The sequence below is a fragment of the Pseudorasbora parva genome, chromosome 1 (genome assembly GCF_024679245.1).
Source record: "Pseudorasbora parva isolate DD20220531a chromosome 1, ASM2467924v1, whole genome shotgun sequence".
In the NCBI taxonomy this organism is placed as follows: Eukaryota; Metazoa; Chordata; class Actinopteri; order Cypriniformes; family Gobionidae; genus Pseudorasbora; species Pseudorasbora parva.
Window position 1 is genome coordinate 18,455,736 of NC_090172.1, and position 18,471 is coordinate 18,474,206.

At 40.2% G+C, this 18,471-nt stretch overlaps 1 protein-coding gene across 1 annotated transcript in view; it reads right to left on the minus strand.

Annotated features, from left to right (window-relative positions):
- The window catches only part of LOC137058526 (collagen alpha-1(XXV) chain), an 800,473-nt gene that overhangs the window by 114,646 nt on the left and 667,356 nt on the right, over window positions 1-18,471 (minus strand). The window contains exons 20-21 of the mRNA XM_067431845.1: window positions 18,335-18,379; window positions 17,660-17,737 (exon numbers count right to left, since the gene is read on the minus strand). Of these exons, the coding sequence (XP_067287946.1) occupies window positions 17,660-17,737; window positions 18,335-18,379 (123 nt within the window). The remainder of the gene's footprint in view (window positions 1-17,659; window positions 17,738-18,334; window positions 18,380-18,471) is intronic.

Consider the following 18,471-nt stretch of genomic DNA (forward strand, 5'->3'; position numbering starts at 1 on the left):
AGTACATGTGTTTATGATAAATCATGAGCTGAATTTGGTAAGTAGTTAATAGTAAATTAATTATGAGGTGCCCCCTCAAGTAAAGTCATGACAAAAATAATGCATTAACAAGCCATTAGTTGATGTTAGTGTATGGTTGTCATGTAACCTGTTGAATAAATTTCACTAAGACGAAGAACAGGAAACAGGATCTTTAATGACAAAACCGAGGAAACTATAACAGCATATACATACATATATATATATATATATATATATATATATATATATATATATATATATATATATATATATATATATATATATATATATATATAGTCGTGGTCAAAATTGTTGGTACCCCTGGTAAATATGATCAAATATGGCTGTAAAAAATAAATCTGCATTGTCTATCCTTTTTATATTTTATTTAAAAAATCATAAAAATCTAACCCTTTCATTAAAGTAAAATAATTGAAAATGAGGGGTAAATCACATTATGAAATTAATGCTTTTCCCCAAAACACGTTGGCCACAATTGTTGGTACCCTTTTATTAAATACTTTTTGCAACCTCCTTTTCCCAAGATAACAGCTCAGAGTCTTCTTCTATAATGTCTGATGAGTTTGGAGAACACCTGACCAGAGATCAGAGACCATTCCTCCATACTGAACCTCTCCAGATCCTTCAGATTCCCAGATCCATGCTGTTGCTTCTTCTCTTCAGTTCAGCCACACATATTCTATAGGGTTCAGGTCAGGAAACTGGGATGGTCATGGCAGAAGCTTCATTTTGTGCTCAGTGACACATTTGTGTGTCGATTATGACGTTTGTTTTGGATCGTTGTCCTGATGGGAGAGCCAAACATGGCCCATTATCAGATTTCTAGCAGAATCCATCAGGTTTTGTTTTTTTATCTTTTGGTATTTGCTAAAATCCATGATACAATGTATCTGAACAAGATGTCCAGGACCTCCAGCAAAAAAATAGGCCCACATTAAAAGATTAAAGGGTTACTTCAGCGATTAACATATGGCTTTGTATCATTAGAAACCCTGGAGTATATTCAAATGATCGTGCTCCCCCCTCTTATATCCCCCTGAGACGAGAGATTTATGCATTTTATTTCTGGAAAAATTCCTCTTGTGACGCAAATTGACGATATTTGCGTCACGAGAGGAATGATTGCCCAGAGGCTAAAGACTACAGCCAGCAGAGGGAGCCATTTCCGCATGTTTTCAACTCGTGCATGGGGAATGGAGATCACACATACAGCACAGCTCAGCTACAGGCATTCATTTAAACGGATGCTAAGCAATGTAAGTGTTTTAACTTCTCAAATTAATTTCTATGATAGTTAAGCTTCCAAAGGCATGAACTGAAAACGCGTTGTGAATGTATGCCGCGAATGTGGTCGCGATTACCTCAGCTCTCATCACGAGAGCTCATCTACTCATTTATGACGTTAAATGTAATCTGACTCTTAATCTGAGTCTGCAGTGAGACTCACGCGGCAACTCGATCGTTATATTGAACAGACACGTTCAGTATTTAATTGTAGGAACTCAGTCTCTGTAATCCAGTAGCAGTGGCTTTGGGAATGGCCTCACAGGGCAGCAAAGCATTCTGGGAATTGTAGTCTTTCATCCCCTTGAGACAAAAATACATTTTCTGTCTTTTCTCAGTCTAGAAAGCACCAAATTAAAAAATAATTTCACATTTCTACTACATTAATGACCCAGTTTAAATACAGATTAATCTTCCCAGCGCTGAAGTACCCCTTTAAAGATTAAAGATCCAGTGGTATTTTTTAAGTGGATTAAAGATCTGTGGGCATAGGGTACTTTTTATCCATGTTTGCACCAAACCCATCTGGTAGTTTTTCTGCCAAAAAGCTATTTTATAGTTTATCTGACCACAAAACCAGGTCCCTTTTGACTTTCCAGTTGTGTCTGACCACTGAATATGCTGGAGTTTGTTTATGGATGAACGAGAAGGATTTTTCTTGAATCCCTCCCAAACAACATGTGGTAATGTAGGGGTTATTTAATTTTTTTTTTAGGCTTTCTGACCCCAAGACTCAACTAATCTCTGCGATTCTCCATCTGTGATCCTTGGAGAGTCTTTGTGCACTCAAACGTTCCTCCTCGCCATGCATTAGGACACACACGTCCTCTTTCAGGCAGATTTGTAACATCTTTAGTTAAATGGAGCTCCTTAATTATTTCCCTGATGGTGGAAATGGGGATTTTCAATGCTTTAGCTATTTTCCTACAGCCACGTTCTATTTTGTGAAGCTCAATAATCTTTTGCTGCACATCAGAACTATATTCTTTGATTTCACTCATTGTGATAAATGATTAAGGGAATTTGGCTTTTATGCCTCCTTATATTTATACTCCTGTGAAACATCCTAGCTGGACAATTTCATGTTCCTTGTCACCTTGGTGTGCTAAAAAATGTAAATATTAATGTAAATATACTTCAGAGATATTTAACTCATTTAAAATTCTAGGGGTATCAACAATTGTGGCCAATGTGTTTTAGAGAAAAGCATTTATTTCATAATGTGATTTACCCCCTATTGTCAATTATTTTGCTTAAATGAAAGGTTGAATTTTTGTCAATTTTTTTAATAAAAGATCAAAAGGATAAACAATGCAGATTATTTTTTTAAAGCCACATTTGATCATAGTTACCAGGGGATCCAACAATTTTGACCACGACTGTATATATATAGAACACATTAAAATTCACAAAGTCGGACAGACACTGAGGGAGAATTGAAGACTTAAGTACACTTAAGAGTAAATTAGGTAATTAACAAGGCACAGGTGAAAGACATGACTAATTTGACAGACTGAGGAAAACTTGGTCACAGGCACTTTAACCAAAAACACAACAGAAACACAAGACAGAGCATATATGTAACAGTTTGCCTCTCGGGAAGGCACATCCTTGTGCCGTATAAACAGAACAACTAAGGAGGGAGGGTGGCATGGAGCAAAAAACAAAGAGTCCAGCGAAAAAACAAAAATTGTCCATGGAGAAGTAGATGGTCGGAGGAGCCAGTGAGGAGCCAGGGCAGGAGAAGCCAGGTATAATGCCATGGACCAGCCAAGACAATGGGTGTGTTTACATGCACACCAGTAAGCTGATAACTCAAAAAAAAATCAGCTTATTATAATAATCAGTTTTCCCTGTTTACATGCAAACCAGTAAACTGACAATGCAAGTAAACCGCGTTTACATGACTTTATTAATAAACCGGGTTATTTCCTTGTAGTGACATCAAAAATAATAATGTCTATATCTGAGTTTTTCAAATGTTACGTCAGTTGTGACGTTAAATAAAGCTTGCACCGTGTCAGCAGCAGATTTACGGCTCATGTTATCCCTCGTGCAGTTCCAGATGCAGCATTTTGACTTCTTCTACTTCTGCTGCATGAGATGAGAACACATATTTACAATTTTCTGGGTCTTAAGAGTCTGCGTTTGTGATATATGTCCTTATTTAATGCAAAACGCTAGGTCGCTCTGTCTGGATGCGTTTAAACCTGCTCCAACTTTGCGTTTTGCCACCCTTCACACATGCGCACTTCAGTAAGTCGACAGAAAGCAGGTTAATGCATTTACATGCAGCGCAAAATCAGGGTAATCAGGCAAAAAACTACCCGTCCTGACCGGTTTATGCTTACGTTGTTTATGACCTTACTCCGATAAAAGAAAACGGGTTACCACGTTTACATGACCATGTTCATTGTAGGCTTATTAGGCATAATCGGCTTAAGAACATGCATGTAAACACACACACTGTCCCAAGGCAGAGGTGGGCAGAGCCATGGTGTTGATGACTCGATGGAAAACACCCTGGACACAACAGATGAGGATACCTCCACCAAAGATGGAGACACTGCTGGACCCACGCGAGACAAATGGCCTTGAAGACCTAAAGAGCGTCCAAGGCCCCACTGCATGGAGATTGATTGAATCTGCTAAGATTTTTCCACACAAGCTGCAAGACATACTATTCTCCAGTGTAGTTCTAGTGTAAAATTTGGTCCTATCGTTGCAAACTCGATTCAAGTGTGGAAGAAAGTAGAACGGTGGATGGGTGGATTATTATGTGGCAACAAACATTCAATCAACCAACCATCTTGGTCATCCCTTGGGGTGAATATATTGGGTGTTATATATGATACTAAAGGTATTTACTCCTTTCAAGATTTAAGGACATGCTTTTCCCTTCCTGTGTCCTCTTATTTTGTTTACTTCCAGCTAAGATCAGCTTTAAAAACATATGGAGTTCCATGGAACTTTCCCCTCCCCGCACATCCCATGCTACAATGGATCGCACCACTACTGGGTAGACCTTCTTTTTCCTTAATATATAGTACACTGATTCGGCATAGCGCTAAGGCTTTACCAATTAAATCCATATGGAATAGAGAGTTGGGGAGTGTAGATACAAACCTAGATTGGGAGAGAATATGGTGCAATTTAAGCATGACTTCTAAGAACCTAGATCACCAACTAATAATTAATTTCAAATCCATACACAGTCTACATCACACCTTATAAGAGATTCCAGATGAAACTACAACCTACTCTCAACTGTCATATATATAACACTGCTTCACCTGGAACGTTTTTACACATGTTTTGGGAGTGTCCAGTTATCTCTAAGTTCTGGTTGCATGTAAATTCAGTTTTAGCGGATATACTTGACATCTTTTATGTTCCCAAACCTGGATTCTGTCTCCTTAATGACAGTTCTGTTATAAATCTAAAGCAAATTCAGCTCAGAATGGTATTTTCCGGGTTTACCTCTGCTAAGAAAACAATTTTGAAAAACTGTTTTTTTCCGGATATGTGTATGAAATCACTCTGGATCCATAGTCTTGTCAACATTGTCAAACTTGAACATACAACTGCGCGAAATTAAGCTTACCAAGGCAGTCAACATACAAGTCCTTCTCAAAAAAATAGTATATTGTAATAAAGTTCATTATTTTCCATAATATAATGATAAAAATTAAACTTTCATATATTTTAGATTCATTGCACACCAACTAAAATATTTCAGGTCTTTTATTGTTTTAATAATGATGAGTTTGGCATAGAGCTCATGAAAACCCAAAATTCCTATCTCAAAAAAATAGCATATTTCATCCGACCAATACAAGAAAATGTTTTTAATACAAAAAAAGTCAACCTTCAAATACTTATGTTCAGTTATGCATTCAATACTTGGTCGGGAATCCTTTTGCAGAAATGACTGCTTCAATGCGGCGTGGCATGGAGGCAATCAGCCTGTGGCACTGCTGAGGTGTTATGGAGGCCCAGGATGCTTCAATAGCGGCCTTAAGCTCATCCAGAGTGTTGGGTCTTGCGTCTCTCAACTTTCTCTTCACAACTTTCTCTGTAGCCCAAAAGTGGCTTGACCTGGGGAATGCAGCACCTTTAGCCCATTTCCTGCACACCCCTGTGCACGGTGGCTCTGTATGTTTCTACTCCAGACTCAGTCCACTGCTTCCGCAGGTCCCCCAAGGTCTGGAATTGGTCCTTCTCCACAATCTTCCTCAGGGTCCGGTCACCTCTTCTCATTGTTAAGTGTTTTTTGCCACACTTTTTCCTTCCCACAGACTTCCCACTGAGGTGCCTTGATACAGCACTCTGGGAACAGCCTATTCGTTCAGAAATGTCTTTCTGTCTTACCCTCTCGCTTGAGGGTGTCAATGATGGCCTTCTGGACAGCAGTCAGGTCGGCAGTCTAACCCATGATTGCGGTTTTGAGTAATGAACCAGGCTGGGAGTTTTTAAAAGCCTCAGGAATCTTTTGCAGGTGTTTAGAGTTAATGCATTGATTCAGATGATTAGGTTAATAGCTCGTTTAGAGAACCTTTTCATGATATGCTTATTTTTTGAGATAGGAATTTTGGGTTTTCATGAGCTGTATGCCTAATACATCAGTATAAAAACAATAAAAGACCTAAAATATTTCAGTTGGTGTGTAATGAATCTAAAATATATAAAAGTTTTATTTGTATTATTACATTATGGAAAATAATGAACTTTATCACAATATGCACATTTTTTGAGAAGGACCTGTACATCTAATAAGATTAAAATGCCAACACTACCGTAGTAACACAACTAATGTGCCAAGAGCACTGAGTTTGCCACTAATGAGTGTCACACCAAAAACAAACGTCTATATGTTTGATTAGACGGATATGTGTCAGCTACATAGAGACTCTTTCACCTAGATATTATCACATAGAGACTGTGTCTGTTCCCTGAATTAGTAAATACAAAAAAGCCCATCAAAACCATTCAACAGTAAAAATTTAATTGGATGTCCAACAAATATATGGCTGAACAATTGATAAAGCTCGGGTTGCTGAATATTCGATCCCTTTTGCCAAAAGCGCTTATTGTTAATGATATGATTATAGAGCATAACCTAGATGTGCTGTGTTTGACAGAAAACTGGCTAACACCTGACGACTACATTACTTTAAATGAGTGCACCCCCCAAGATTATTGTTATAAACACGAGCCACGTCTGAAAGGTAAAGGGGGAGTTGTTGCAGTAATTTATAATAATATCTTCAGTACTACTCAGAAGTCTAGTTTCAAATACAAATCCTTTGAAGTTTTGGTGCTTTATGTAACATTGTGTAGTGTAAATGATAAATCCCATTTGACATTTGTGTTGGCTACTGTATACAGGCCACCAGGGCACAATACAGACTTTATCAAAGAATTTGCTGGTTTTGTATCAGAGTTAATACTGGCTGCAGATAAAGTACTAATTGTTGGTGATTTTAATATCCATGTAGACAATGAAAAAGACGCATTGGGATTGGCATTTAGAGACATTCTAAACTCTATTGGAGTTAAACAACACGTATTGGGACCCACTCATCGCCTTAATCATACTTTAGATCTAATAATGTCACATGGAATAACTGTTGATACTGTTAAAATTCTGCAGCAAAGCGATGACATCTCAGATCATTACCCATGTATACTTGATTTACCTAAGGCTGCAAAGCCATCCCCTCGCTTTAAATATGGTAGGACTATAACCACTGCGACTAAAGATTGCTAATCTTCCTCATCAGTTACATCTCCTCAGCATTACAACATGTTGTTGCAACAGAAACTATCGACTCTCACTTTAGACATAGTTGCTCCCTGGCGCTTAAAGAAGATTAAAGCAAATAATCCAACCGCGTGGTACAATGAGCACACTCGGGCCCTTTAAACAGCAGCCAGAAAAATTGAGCGCAGCTGGAAGAAAACAAAACTGGAGGTTTTTCGTAATTCGTGGAAAGAGAGCATGATTGCCTACAGAAAGGCCATAAAAACTGCTGGTTCTGCTTATTTCTCAACTCTTTTAGAAGAAAACAAACACAACCCTAGATATTTATTTGATACAGTGGCTACATTAACAAAAAATAAAGCTTCAACTGCTGACGTTTGTAAACAACACAGCAGTAATGACTTTAAGAACTTCTTTACTAGTAAGATTGATAACATTAGGAATACAATTATAACTATGCAGCCGTCTGCTACAATATCACTTTAGACAGAGCATTGTAGTGTCACTGAGGAAAAAATTACACTCATTCACTGCTATAGGAGGAGAAGAATTAGCTAAACTTGTTAAATCATCAAAATCAACAACATGTATGTTTGACCCTATACTGACTAGGTTATTAAAAGAGATGCTTCCAGAGGTCATAGATCCTCTGCTTCATATTATTAATTCATCCTTGACATTAAGATATGTACTGAAAACTTTTAAGTTGGCTATAATTAAACGACTTATTAAAAAACCCAACTTGAGGGGTCTACCGATAGAAATCTACCGTTTCTATCAAAAATACTAGAGGGCTGTGTCCTCACAATTATGTTCCTTTTTAGAAAGAAATGGTATATGTGAATGTGGTGTGACAGGCAGCGGGGCGAGGGACCGCGAGAGCGGGCCGGTGATTAGTGTTGACGAGTGCCAGCTGCATGGCACACCGGTCTCGTCTCGCGGCCATATGACGGGAGCATAAAAGGAGGAGCAAGGGCTGCGGAAGACGAGAGAGGACCAGGCCTGGATTTATGTTATGTTTTGTTGTACGTGTTATTATGTGTTTGTGGGCAGTCATCCGTGAGGGGCTGCCCACGTTTTATTTTGTGTGTTTCTGGGCAGTCGTCCGTGAGGGGCTGCCCGCGGTTTTACTTTCGTTTTGTGTATTTATTTTGGAATAAAGTTGTGAAACGTTCGCCGGTTCCCGCCTCCTTCCTTCCCATATACGAATCGGTACAGTGAGGATTTCCAGTCAGGATTTAGACCGTATCATAATACTAAGACTGCTCTAATTAGAGTTACAAATGATTTAGTCTTATCATCTGATCATGATTGTATCTCTCTATTAGTGTTACTCGATCTTAGCGCTGCATTCTAAACTAACGATCACAATATTATTTTGAATAGAATCGAAAATTATGTTGGTATTAGTGGAGCTGCATTGGCAATGAAGAGATGTCACACCGATCACAAGTTCAGTATGGAGTACCGCAAGGCTCAGTTTTAGGACAGTTGCTTTCCACCCTGTATCTGCTACCACTGGGAGATATCATTAGGAAGTATGGCGTTAGCTTTCATTGTTATGCTGACGATACTCAGCTCTATATTTCCTCACGGCCTGACGAAACTTACCAATTCACAAGACTAACGGAATGCATATCTGATATAAAACAATTGGATGAATAGTAATTTCCTGCAACTTAATTCAGAAAAAAACTGAATTTTTAAATATTGGACAGAAAAGCTCCACAAGTAGTAAACAAGAACACTGTCTAACACTTGATGACTGCTCTGTCAAGCCCTCATCGTCAGTCAGGAGCCTGGGTGTGCTCTTTGATACCAATCTTTCATTTTAAAGCCACGTTTCTAGCATCTGTAAAACTGCATTATACCATCTTAAAAGTATATCAAAATTATGGCACATGCTTTCAATGCAAAATGCTGAACAGTTAGTACATGCGTTCATGATCTCAAGGCTAGATTATTGTAATGCTCTACTGGGTGGTTGCCCTGCTTGCTTAATAAACAAACTCCAACTAGTCCAAAACACAGCAGCTCGAGTTCTTACTAGAACCAGGAAGTACGATCATATTAGTCCGGTTCTGTCAACACCGCACTGGCTCCCTATTAAACACTGCATACATTTTAAAATTTAGCTTATTACTTACAAATCACTAAATGGTTTAGCTCCCCAGTACTTAAGCAAGCTCTTAACACATTATACTCCATCACGTCTATTGCCGTCTCAAAACTCTGGCCAGTTGATAATACCTAGAATATCTAAATCAACTGCAGGCGGTCGATCCTTTTCCTATTTAGCACCTAAACTCTGGAACAGTCTTCCTAGCATTGTTCGGGAGGCAGACACACTCTGTCAATTTAAATCAAGACTAAAATCGCATCTCTTTACTATGGCATATACATAGAACATTTTTAACTTTCATTATTCAAATCAATTGACTGATTGTTAGGCTACATTATCTAGGTCAGCCGGAACCAGGAACACTTCCCATAACACCTGATGTACTCATTACATCATAAAAAGAGTGGCATCCACAATAATGTTAGTTTCTCTGTTTATTCCGAGGTTTACTGCAGTCGGCTGGATCCAGGCCGTGTCCGGATCGGATGGTGGACCTGCAGCTGGACATGACCAGCTCATCCTGGAGTGTCTGCTGAGTCTGTGTCCCTTGGTGCCTCCTCTGAATTTTCCTCACCGGCACATCAGCCTCAATAAACCCGTTTCCGATACAATAATCTGATCTGATCTCTGACCTTTCAAGTATTCATATTCTTATGTAATCGACACGCTATCCTAAATGAATCCATCTCTTGCGTGATACCCAAAATGTTGAATATTCCTATATTCCTATGATTTATGATCCCTGTTTATTGCAGGGTTGTCAGAATAATAATTATACACTGTTTAATAATAGGCCAGAGGAGTACTGGCACCCCGACTGAGTCTGGTTTCTCCCAAGGCTAATTTTTCTCCATCATGCCCTGATGGAGTTTTGGTCGCCTTTGACTTGGCTTGCTCAGTTGGGGACACTCAGTTGGGGAAAAGGTAAAATTATGATCCAAGTTATTCAACTAAATATACAAATTAAATGTATTAATTAGGTTATATTTAATTCTATAAACTATCCAAATCAAACTAGCCAAATCAAATTTTGTTGCAATATTGTCCTGTTTAACACTGTGAAGCTGCTTTGAAACAATCGCCATTGTAAGAGCACTATATAAATAAAGTTGATTGATTGATTGATTGACTGATTAACTAATGGCAAAATAATCATGTGCCATTCCAATTATATATTACTGTGGCGGAGGGGGCATGGTTCTGCGAGGTCTGCAGCGGGAGAGAGAGAGCAGAGCAGAGCAGAGCAGAGCGGAGGGTAAGTAGGTCACGCACAGATGAGGAACACCTGTTTCTGATTGCAGTAATTGGCATGGAGAGACTGCTTATAAACCGCTGCCGGGGGAGAGAGAGAGAGGAGAGAGAATTGGACTGGGACTTTGCCTGACGTGTGCCTGAGAAAGCTGAAAGCCTGTGACTGAAAAGGAGAGCGAAAGGAGAGATCCATATCGTGTTTATTGAGTGAAACGCCATCTAGCGTATATTGTTTATATTTTTGAACAAACTGAGCGAGTCCCAGTCACGCTGACCCCTGTCTTCTTCCTTCCTATCATATGAACCTCATCACACTGGTGCCGAAACCCGGGAAGGGAGAAGACTGCCATCGCCATGCAAACTCCACCAAAAACACCACTTTCGGACATCGTCCAATAGTGTTGTAGTCAAGACCACCTAAACCGAGACCAAGACAAGACCAAGACTTTGAAGGGCCGAGACCAAGACAAGACCAAGACTTTGAAGGGCCGAGACCGAGTCAAGACCGAGACCAATGCATGTCCCCATACTTATGATAAAATGTGGAATATGCATATGATTGGCACTTCTCTCGTATGTGTGGGTGTGTAAGTGTACCATGAGAGAAGTTTTGATCAAACAATCAAAAGGCATTGCAGCTTTGTGGGAATTAATCTTTTTCTTCTATAAGCAAATAACACTTAACTTTTCATCAATGGGAGGCACTGAAGACGACGTGTCCATATTGTTTACAGTCTATGGTGGACACAAACACCAAACTGATGTCCATTATGTCTTAAATGAATGTGAATAACAGGAGGTGGAATATGTATCATACAGATATGCATTAGTATGCTGCTTAAGCAAATTATTTTACATATGTACATATTTTTCATTTCCATTTTAAAATGTTATTGTGCAGCTTTATTGTGCAAAAACAAGGAAAAGAAACCCTGTACTTGCATTTTTTGATTAACTAAAGTTTGATTTAACAAATATCTCACATGTGCAGGGTTTTTCCTGGGTCAAAAATGGTCTTTGGTGGTGGCTGACAGACCTACACACACACCATTTTTTTTTTAAATGCAACGAAACAATCATTTTTTATTATCTTATGTTTATATATCATATTTAATATATGATCTCTTATCTTGATGTTTCTTTTGTTCCAAAAGGTTGAATTGTTTGGTATATAATCATATCAATATTAGAAATAGCATTAACATTTAACAAATAGCCACATTTTCTGCCATATACAATTTAATAAAATGATCAGCTAGCTAACAAACAACTTTGTTCTGTTTTCACCTCACTCCAGTCTAAACTAAATGATTTTAGACTATTTATTTTACTACACATTCAACATACATAAGCTGAAATACCGTGGATAGTTAAAACTAATACATCTTACTCTCCACTCTTGCTAAATTGGGTAAGCGCACTTGTGTTCTCATTTCTGAGGTGTTCTGAGTAAATGATTAACCTGATTAGTTCAGTTCATTGTTGAACAGATCAGTTCTTATTACCGTCGTTAAAATGATTCGGTTCAAATGAGTCATTTGGTCGTGAATCGGACATTAGCAGACCCACTGTGTGTGAATCACGGCTGTCAGAACATCGCGGAAGGTTTGTCACACAGAAAACACTTCATAACTGGATAGAAATTGTTTCCTGTTTATTTAATGTATGATTTATGTCAGCTGTTTAGCTGGTCAAACGTTTTTGAGTGCAATTCACACCGAGCGGTACTTCAAAACAGTTGTCCGAACGCGCAACGTTCAACATGGATTCGGTTTTCTGAACTTTTGGTTTAGCTTAATATGTGAAGTATCAGAGAGAGCTTATGTGCTTATTTTGAAGACAGAGAGAGTGCGCGCAGGGTGGAGTTCTCTGCTCTTTGTATGCCTTCAGCTGTGGTCTTGACCGGTCTTGAGACAAAATCCCGAGTCATCTTCGCCCGAGACCGAGACTAGACCGAGTAAAAATGCGGTCGATACCAAGACGAGACCAAGACCTTTAAAAAGGGGTCTCGAGACCAAGACCGATCTCGAGTACTACAACACTATCGTCCAATCGCTCGCCGGTCTTCACCAAGAGCACCACCAGGATCTGCTGGCCGTGAGGGAAGAACAACAGAAGCGCTTTGAAGCTCTCCTCCCGGCCCAGCATGAAGACCGCAAGCTGTTCCGGAGCTGGATGGACTGGGAGATTTGCGCCGTTACCCAGAGACAGAACAACGACTCGGTCACCGTCGTTCTCCTCGCCAAAATGGGGCCAGAGGACGACCCTGAGGCCTTCATTAAACTGTTCGAGCGGACGGCCGATTTCCCTTACTGTCCGGAAAGGCTCAGGTAGCCGCCCACCAACTGCCAGTCCAGAATCTCCTGGTCTATGATGAACGTAAGCGCGCCATTCTTCAGCGGGTCGGCCGGACCCCAGAACAACACCGTCAACGTTTCCGGACCCTGACCCTGGACGATTACGGCCGGCCCTTCGTGTTTGCGCACTAGCTCTGGGACTCGTGCTGCAAGTGGCTGATGGCCGACGGGAGTGACGTTGAGGGAATCATCGACCGTGTGGCACTGGAGCAGTTTATTGCAAGGCTGCTGAAGAAGACTGCCCAGTGGGTCCAGTGTCACCACCCGACATCGCTTGACCAGGCCATCTAGCTGGCGGAGGACAAAATGGTGGCGTGCCATGGGGTCGGCCAGCCCTTACCAGCGGCTTCTCTCTCTCTCTCTCTCCTCCTTCCCCTTCCCCTTCTCTCTCCAAAGCTGTCCCTTTGCCTAGGTCTCGAGGTGGTTTGCTTCCCCGGCTGGCCAAGATGGAGAGGGGGTGGATCAGGCGAACCATCTCCCACGTTCCAGCCGGCGCAGAGGGAAGGGGGAGGAACACAGGACTACGGGCAGCTGGCTTCCCGGCCCGCCATCTCTCCACGTCAATTTACAGGCCTACTGCCAGCCACTAGGGCCGCGGTAAAACCTGGGCTGGCGTGTTGGCGTTGCGGGGACCTAGGACACTTTATTGACCAGTGTCTAGTGATGGAGGTGGGGACACTGGTTCGGGTCTCCGACACGCCGCACACTGTCCCGGATCAAGCTGGCCTGTACCAAATACCTGAGTATTAAGGGGGGTACTTATCAGGTTTGTTGGATTCAGGTTGTAACCAGACCTCCATCCATCAAAGTCTGATTCAGCCCGAGGCGTGGGGTAATAGCCGTGTGGTTAAGGTACAGTGTGTACATGGGGAAGTGGTGGAATATCCCTTAGTGCCCGTGGATATTCAATTCCGGGGGCAAAAGCATAGTGTGGAGGTGGCAGGTAACCAGCACCTCCAGCATCCGCTGATTTTGGGTGCCAATTGGCTGAGTTTTAATAAATTGTTGGGACATTTGTGTGCGGGTGCCTCTTGGGAGAAACAAGAGAGCGGGAAGGTGGCGGTGGCTCAGGGAAGTGGAGGGGGAAGTGGAGCCGAGACCTCTGGGCACTGTGCCAGGGGAACAGAGCGCCCTGGAAAATCCTATTTTTTCAGAGCTCGATGACTTCCCCTTGGAAAAGTCCCAGGATGAGACGCACAATAATGCGTTTAATCAGGTCTGCTCCCTCGACGGCTACTTCCTTCATCCTGAACAACCGCTCAACTATCCCTATTTTGCGCTAATAAAAGACAGGTTGTATTGGGTGACCCAAGACGCCCAAACCAAACAGAATACAACCCAGTTATTAGTACATTAAAGCCATTGGGAAATGCTTTTTCCAGGCGGCTCATTTTAATCCAATGTCCGGGCATTTGGGACAAACGGCAACACTAAACTATCTCATGGCCCGGTTCTTCTGGCTGGGCATTCAAGAGAATGTACGCCGGTGGTGTGCGTCTTGTCGTGAATGTCAGTTGGTGAATCCACCGGCCCATCCAAAAGCACCATTGTGCCCTCTTCTACTGATGCAGGTCCCCTTCGAACGAATTGGGATGGACCTTTTAAGGCCATTAGAACGGTCAGCGCTTGGACATCCCTTTGCTTTAGTCCTAGTTGATTATGCAATGCGATACCCAGAAGCAGTGTCACTGCGCAACATTTCGGCAAAAAGTGTTGCGAGTGCGCTGTTTTCATTAATCTCCCGGGTGGGAATCCCAAAAGAGATTCTCACCTGTCAAGGCACGGCGTTCATGTCATGGACGATCCGCAAACTGTACGAATTGTTAGGCATTAAATCTATTTGCACCAGCGTCTATCACCCACAAACAGACGGGTTGGTGGAGAGATTTAATCGCACATTGAAAACAATGATTCAGAAGTTCGTTCACGAGGACGCCAAAAATTGGGATAAATGGCTAGAACCTCTCTTGTTCGCTGTCTGCGAGGTCCCCCAAGCCTCCACAGGGTTTTCCCCCTTTGAGCTCTTCTATGGCTGCCAACCCCGTGGGGCCTTGGATGTCTCATCAGAGAGGCTTGGGAGGACGGACCATCCGTGAGCAAAAATTAAATTCAGTTTGTCTTGGACCTGAGAACAAAACTCCACCCTTTGGGGTGGCTATCTATAGAGAATATGTTACAGGCGCAAGACAAACAGTATAACAGAGACAGTTGTATAACAGAGGAACTAGGCTTCGTCAATTTTCACTGGGAGATAAAGTCCTTCTTTTACTGCCCACCTCTAGTTCTAAATTACTCGTAAAATGGCAAGGGCCCTTTGAGGTCACAAGGCGAGTTGGAGATCTTAACTATGAGGTGATTCGCTCAGATAGGGACGGGGCAAAATGTATTTAAATTTAAATTTAATTTAAACACGTCAAATTTATCACCTCAACCTAATAAAAAAATGGGTTGAGGCCAAAACTGTGATGCTGGTGACGGTGGTGAGTGGAGAGGAGGATCTCGGGCCAGAGGCTCGTCAAAACACGCAATCTCAAGCCCTGGCGCCAGAGGGGAGATCACCTTGATGCTTAACCCATGCCAAGAGTGTTGACATGTTCGGGAACACATCCCTCTGTGCAGATAAAGGTATGTTTATAACTTAAGGCCGATTGATTTCTGTGACGCAGAGGGAATCCCGGAATCCAGTCATGAATATTAACTTTATACATGTAATACACGCAAACTGATGGATGAACAAAAAACTCGAAAGTAGAGCTGTAGGCCAAGAAATAAATCAAATCGTGACATGGTCTGTGAATATTAAAGCAAAAAACATTGCTATATGAATATATGATCTGCTTGTTCTGTCTCTGTGAATGCTCTGCTCCGTCTACTACATACAGGACTCTATTATTCTTAAACATTTTAACTAATTAATGATCAAAATAAGTTGTTAATCTAATACATAATAATTTATTGAATTTAGTTTATTAGACATGTTTTATTGAAATTTTAATAAACAAAATAAACAAATGGTTTTAAGTTTGTTAATAATAAAGCATTTGTTCAACCAAATAAAAAAAAGACCAATCATCTTCATTCATTTAATATCATTTTAACTAGTGATAATAACCATCATTTAATAATAGGTACAATAATTGTTTAATTTATGTTTTCTGAGATAGTTGTCATATCGTGAAAATCTCATTCTATCACAACCCTATTGGGGAGAGATAAAAAAAGTAACTAAGCAACTTTTAGTCTGAGTACATTTTAAATGAGCTACTTTTTACTTTTACTTGAGAAAATTTTTAGACAGTAATTTTACTTGTACCTAAGTAAAATTTCATTGACGTAACAGTACTTTTACTTTATTTAGAATATTTTTATAGATCCAAATTTTGCTGTTTGGTGTTGTTTTGTGTATTATTAGTATGTATAATCAGTTAATATTATGTTTTAGTATTATTATTCTTTACTAATATTCATTATCATTTGTATAATCATTATTATTTAGTCCAAATGAGTCTGAGCACAGGAGTGTGAGAGACATGGAGAGGAGATCATTTGGAACACAGGAATATGTAGCATAAGTTTTCCAATTATACACGTGATTGTAATTCTATGTAAGGAAGTATTGTGTAGCATGATGTTGTTTACCTACCAATGCATTTGACACATGTCACAAGACATATTTTGAACAATGAACAAGTTTCTCTATGCATATGTTCTAGGGTACATTATGCCACGTGAAATCACGATGTATAGTGCAAACAACTTGTTTATCTGGTAATGTCATTCATTTTTCTGTCTGAGCAACCAATAAAATCCAAACTGGGTGTCCAGGAAGACAGAGAAAGCTGGAATGAAAATCATCTTCCAATAAAATTGTCTTTCTCTCCTATGTCTGATATAAAATTATATAAAATAAATCTCTTGGCAAAATAACTGGTGTCCGGTCCTGTGAATTAAACTACCATGGGGAAAGGCTTAATTTTTAAGTCTTCAATTTTGTTACTCTTTCCACCTCTGGTAGTTCTGAGCCAGGGGTAATGCAGGAACTGCGTACGGCAACGCACCTCGCCCTCAGGGTGACTAAAGTCACCACACGCGCCTTGGGTCAGGCGATGTCCTCCTTGGTGATCCAGGAATGCCACCTGTGGCTGAACCTGGCAGACATGTGTGATACAGACAAGTGCTATTCCTCAACGCCCCTGTCTGCCAGGCCGGCCTTTTCGGCGACGCCATCGAGAACTTCGCCCAGCGGAGGAGGACCGGGGGAGAAAAACTACAATAAAACTATGTTTATTTTTGATTAAGCATGGATCTTTACTTAAAAGGGCTTATTTGTAAATATAAGCACCTAATTTGTATGTGCAAACTGGGTGGCGGTGTATATGAGACGTCATGCTTGGCTAGATTCGCCTAGAACTTGTTCATCTTCGGATGCGGAGTCGCGCGTGCTGTCACAAAAAATGTGGTCTTGAGCACCCAACGCGCATGACCTCCCACTCCGTGTTGATGTCATTTTTTCTGCGTACACCCTTGTGGTATTATTATGGTAACATACTGTAAAAAAGGAGAGCTGTAAATAAACGGTGGAGTGCTGTAAATTAACAGTACATTGCTGGCAACCACAGCTGCCTGTAGATTACCATTATTTTACAACATTTTTTTTAATTTTAATTTTTTTACAGTAGATAAACTTCATTGGTTCATTGTTAGTTCTTATCTTCACTAATCATGTTACTGTTAACTATTAATTCATGTATAAGTACATGATTATTCATGTAGTGTTACACAGTTGAATACGGGTTAAAATAATTTCCAATGAAAGATCAAAGACATGATTCCACTTACCTGAAGAGCCTCTGAGATGTTTCCATTGTAGTCGATGATTTCAGTTGTACCCTGTTCACCTTTCTCTCCAGGTGGCCCCTAAATAACAATTATATTTTCATTGAGTGGGGAAATGTAAATGCCAGCACTGTTTGCACTAAGACGGACTTGGGACAATAATCTCATTTTGAAGCTTTACTTAAACCTCATTAACATAGAAACCGAGACTAGATCAAAGCAAACCAATGTGCATAATCACATTATTTGTTTGAAATAGTAAAAATTTCAACTAATAACTTCACACCATCAAGAAATAGTCATTCCTTTAACAGCTTTACAGTCATTTTACATTACAACATTACTTCAGGAACTTCATCACAGTTATTGTTCAAGTTCAGTCACTTATTTACTGACCTGCTCGTATTTACCAAATTCATTGCATAATGCCCTGGATTTGTCAATAATCAACACAGCCTGCCCTTTCTGGTTTTATTCAGTTATTCAGCATGACAAGCACATATATGGGAGGGGAAATTTTTTTTTCTTCGATTTTTGCACTAATATACAATTCTGTATATTCTTTTAATGATTAAGTGTATACCCAACAGCAATCAAATTATTTCAGAATAAAGCTAATTTATAGGTGTTACATTTGCTTGTCAGAGTTGTCAAAAGTCTGTTTTAGACATTACTCACTTGTGATCCTGTTGGGCCTATATCACCTTTGTCTCCTGCATCCCCCTGTAATTTTAAAATATGGGTAGAGATCATATTTATTAATTTATTACAGTACAATATTTGCCATTTGTTATGGTGACATTAAACAAATGTTT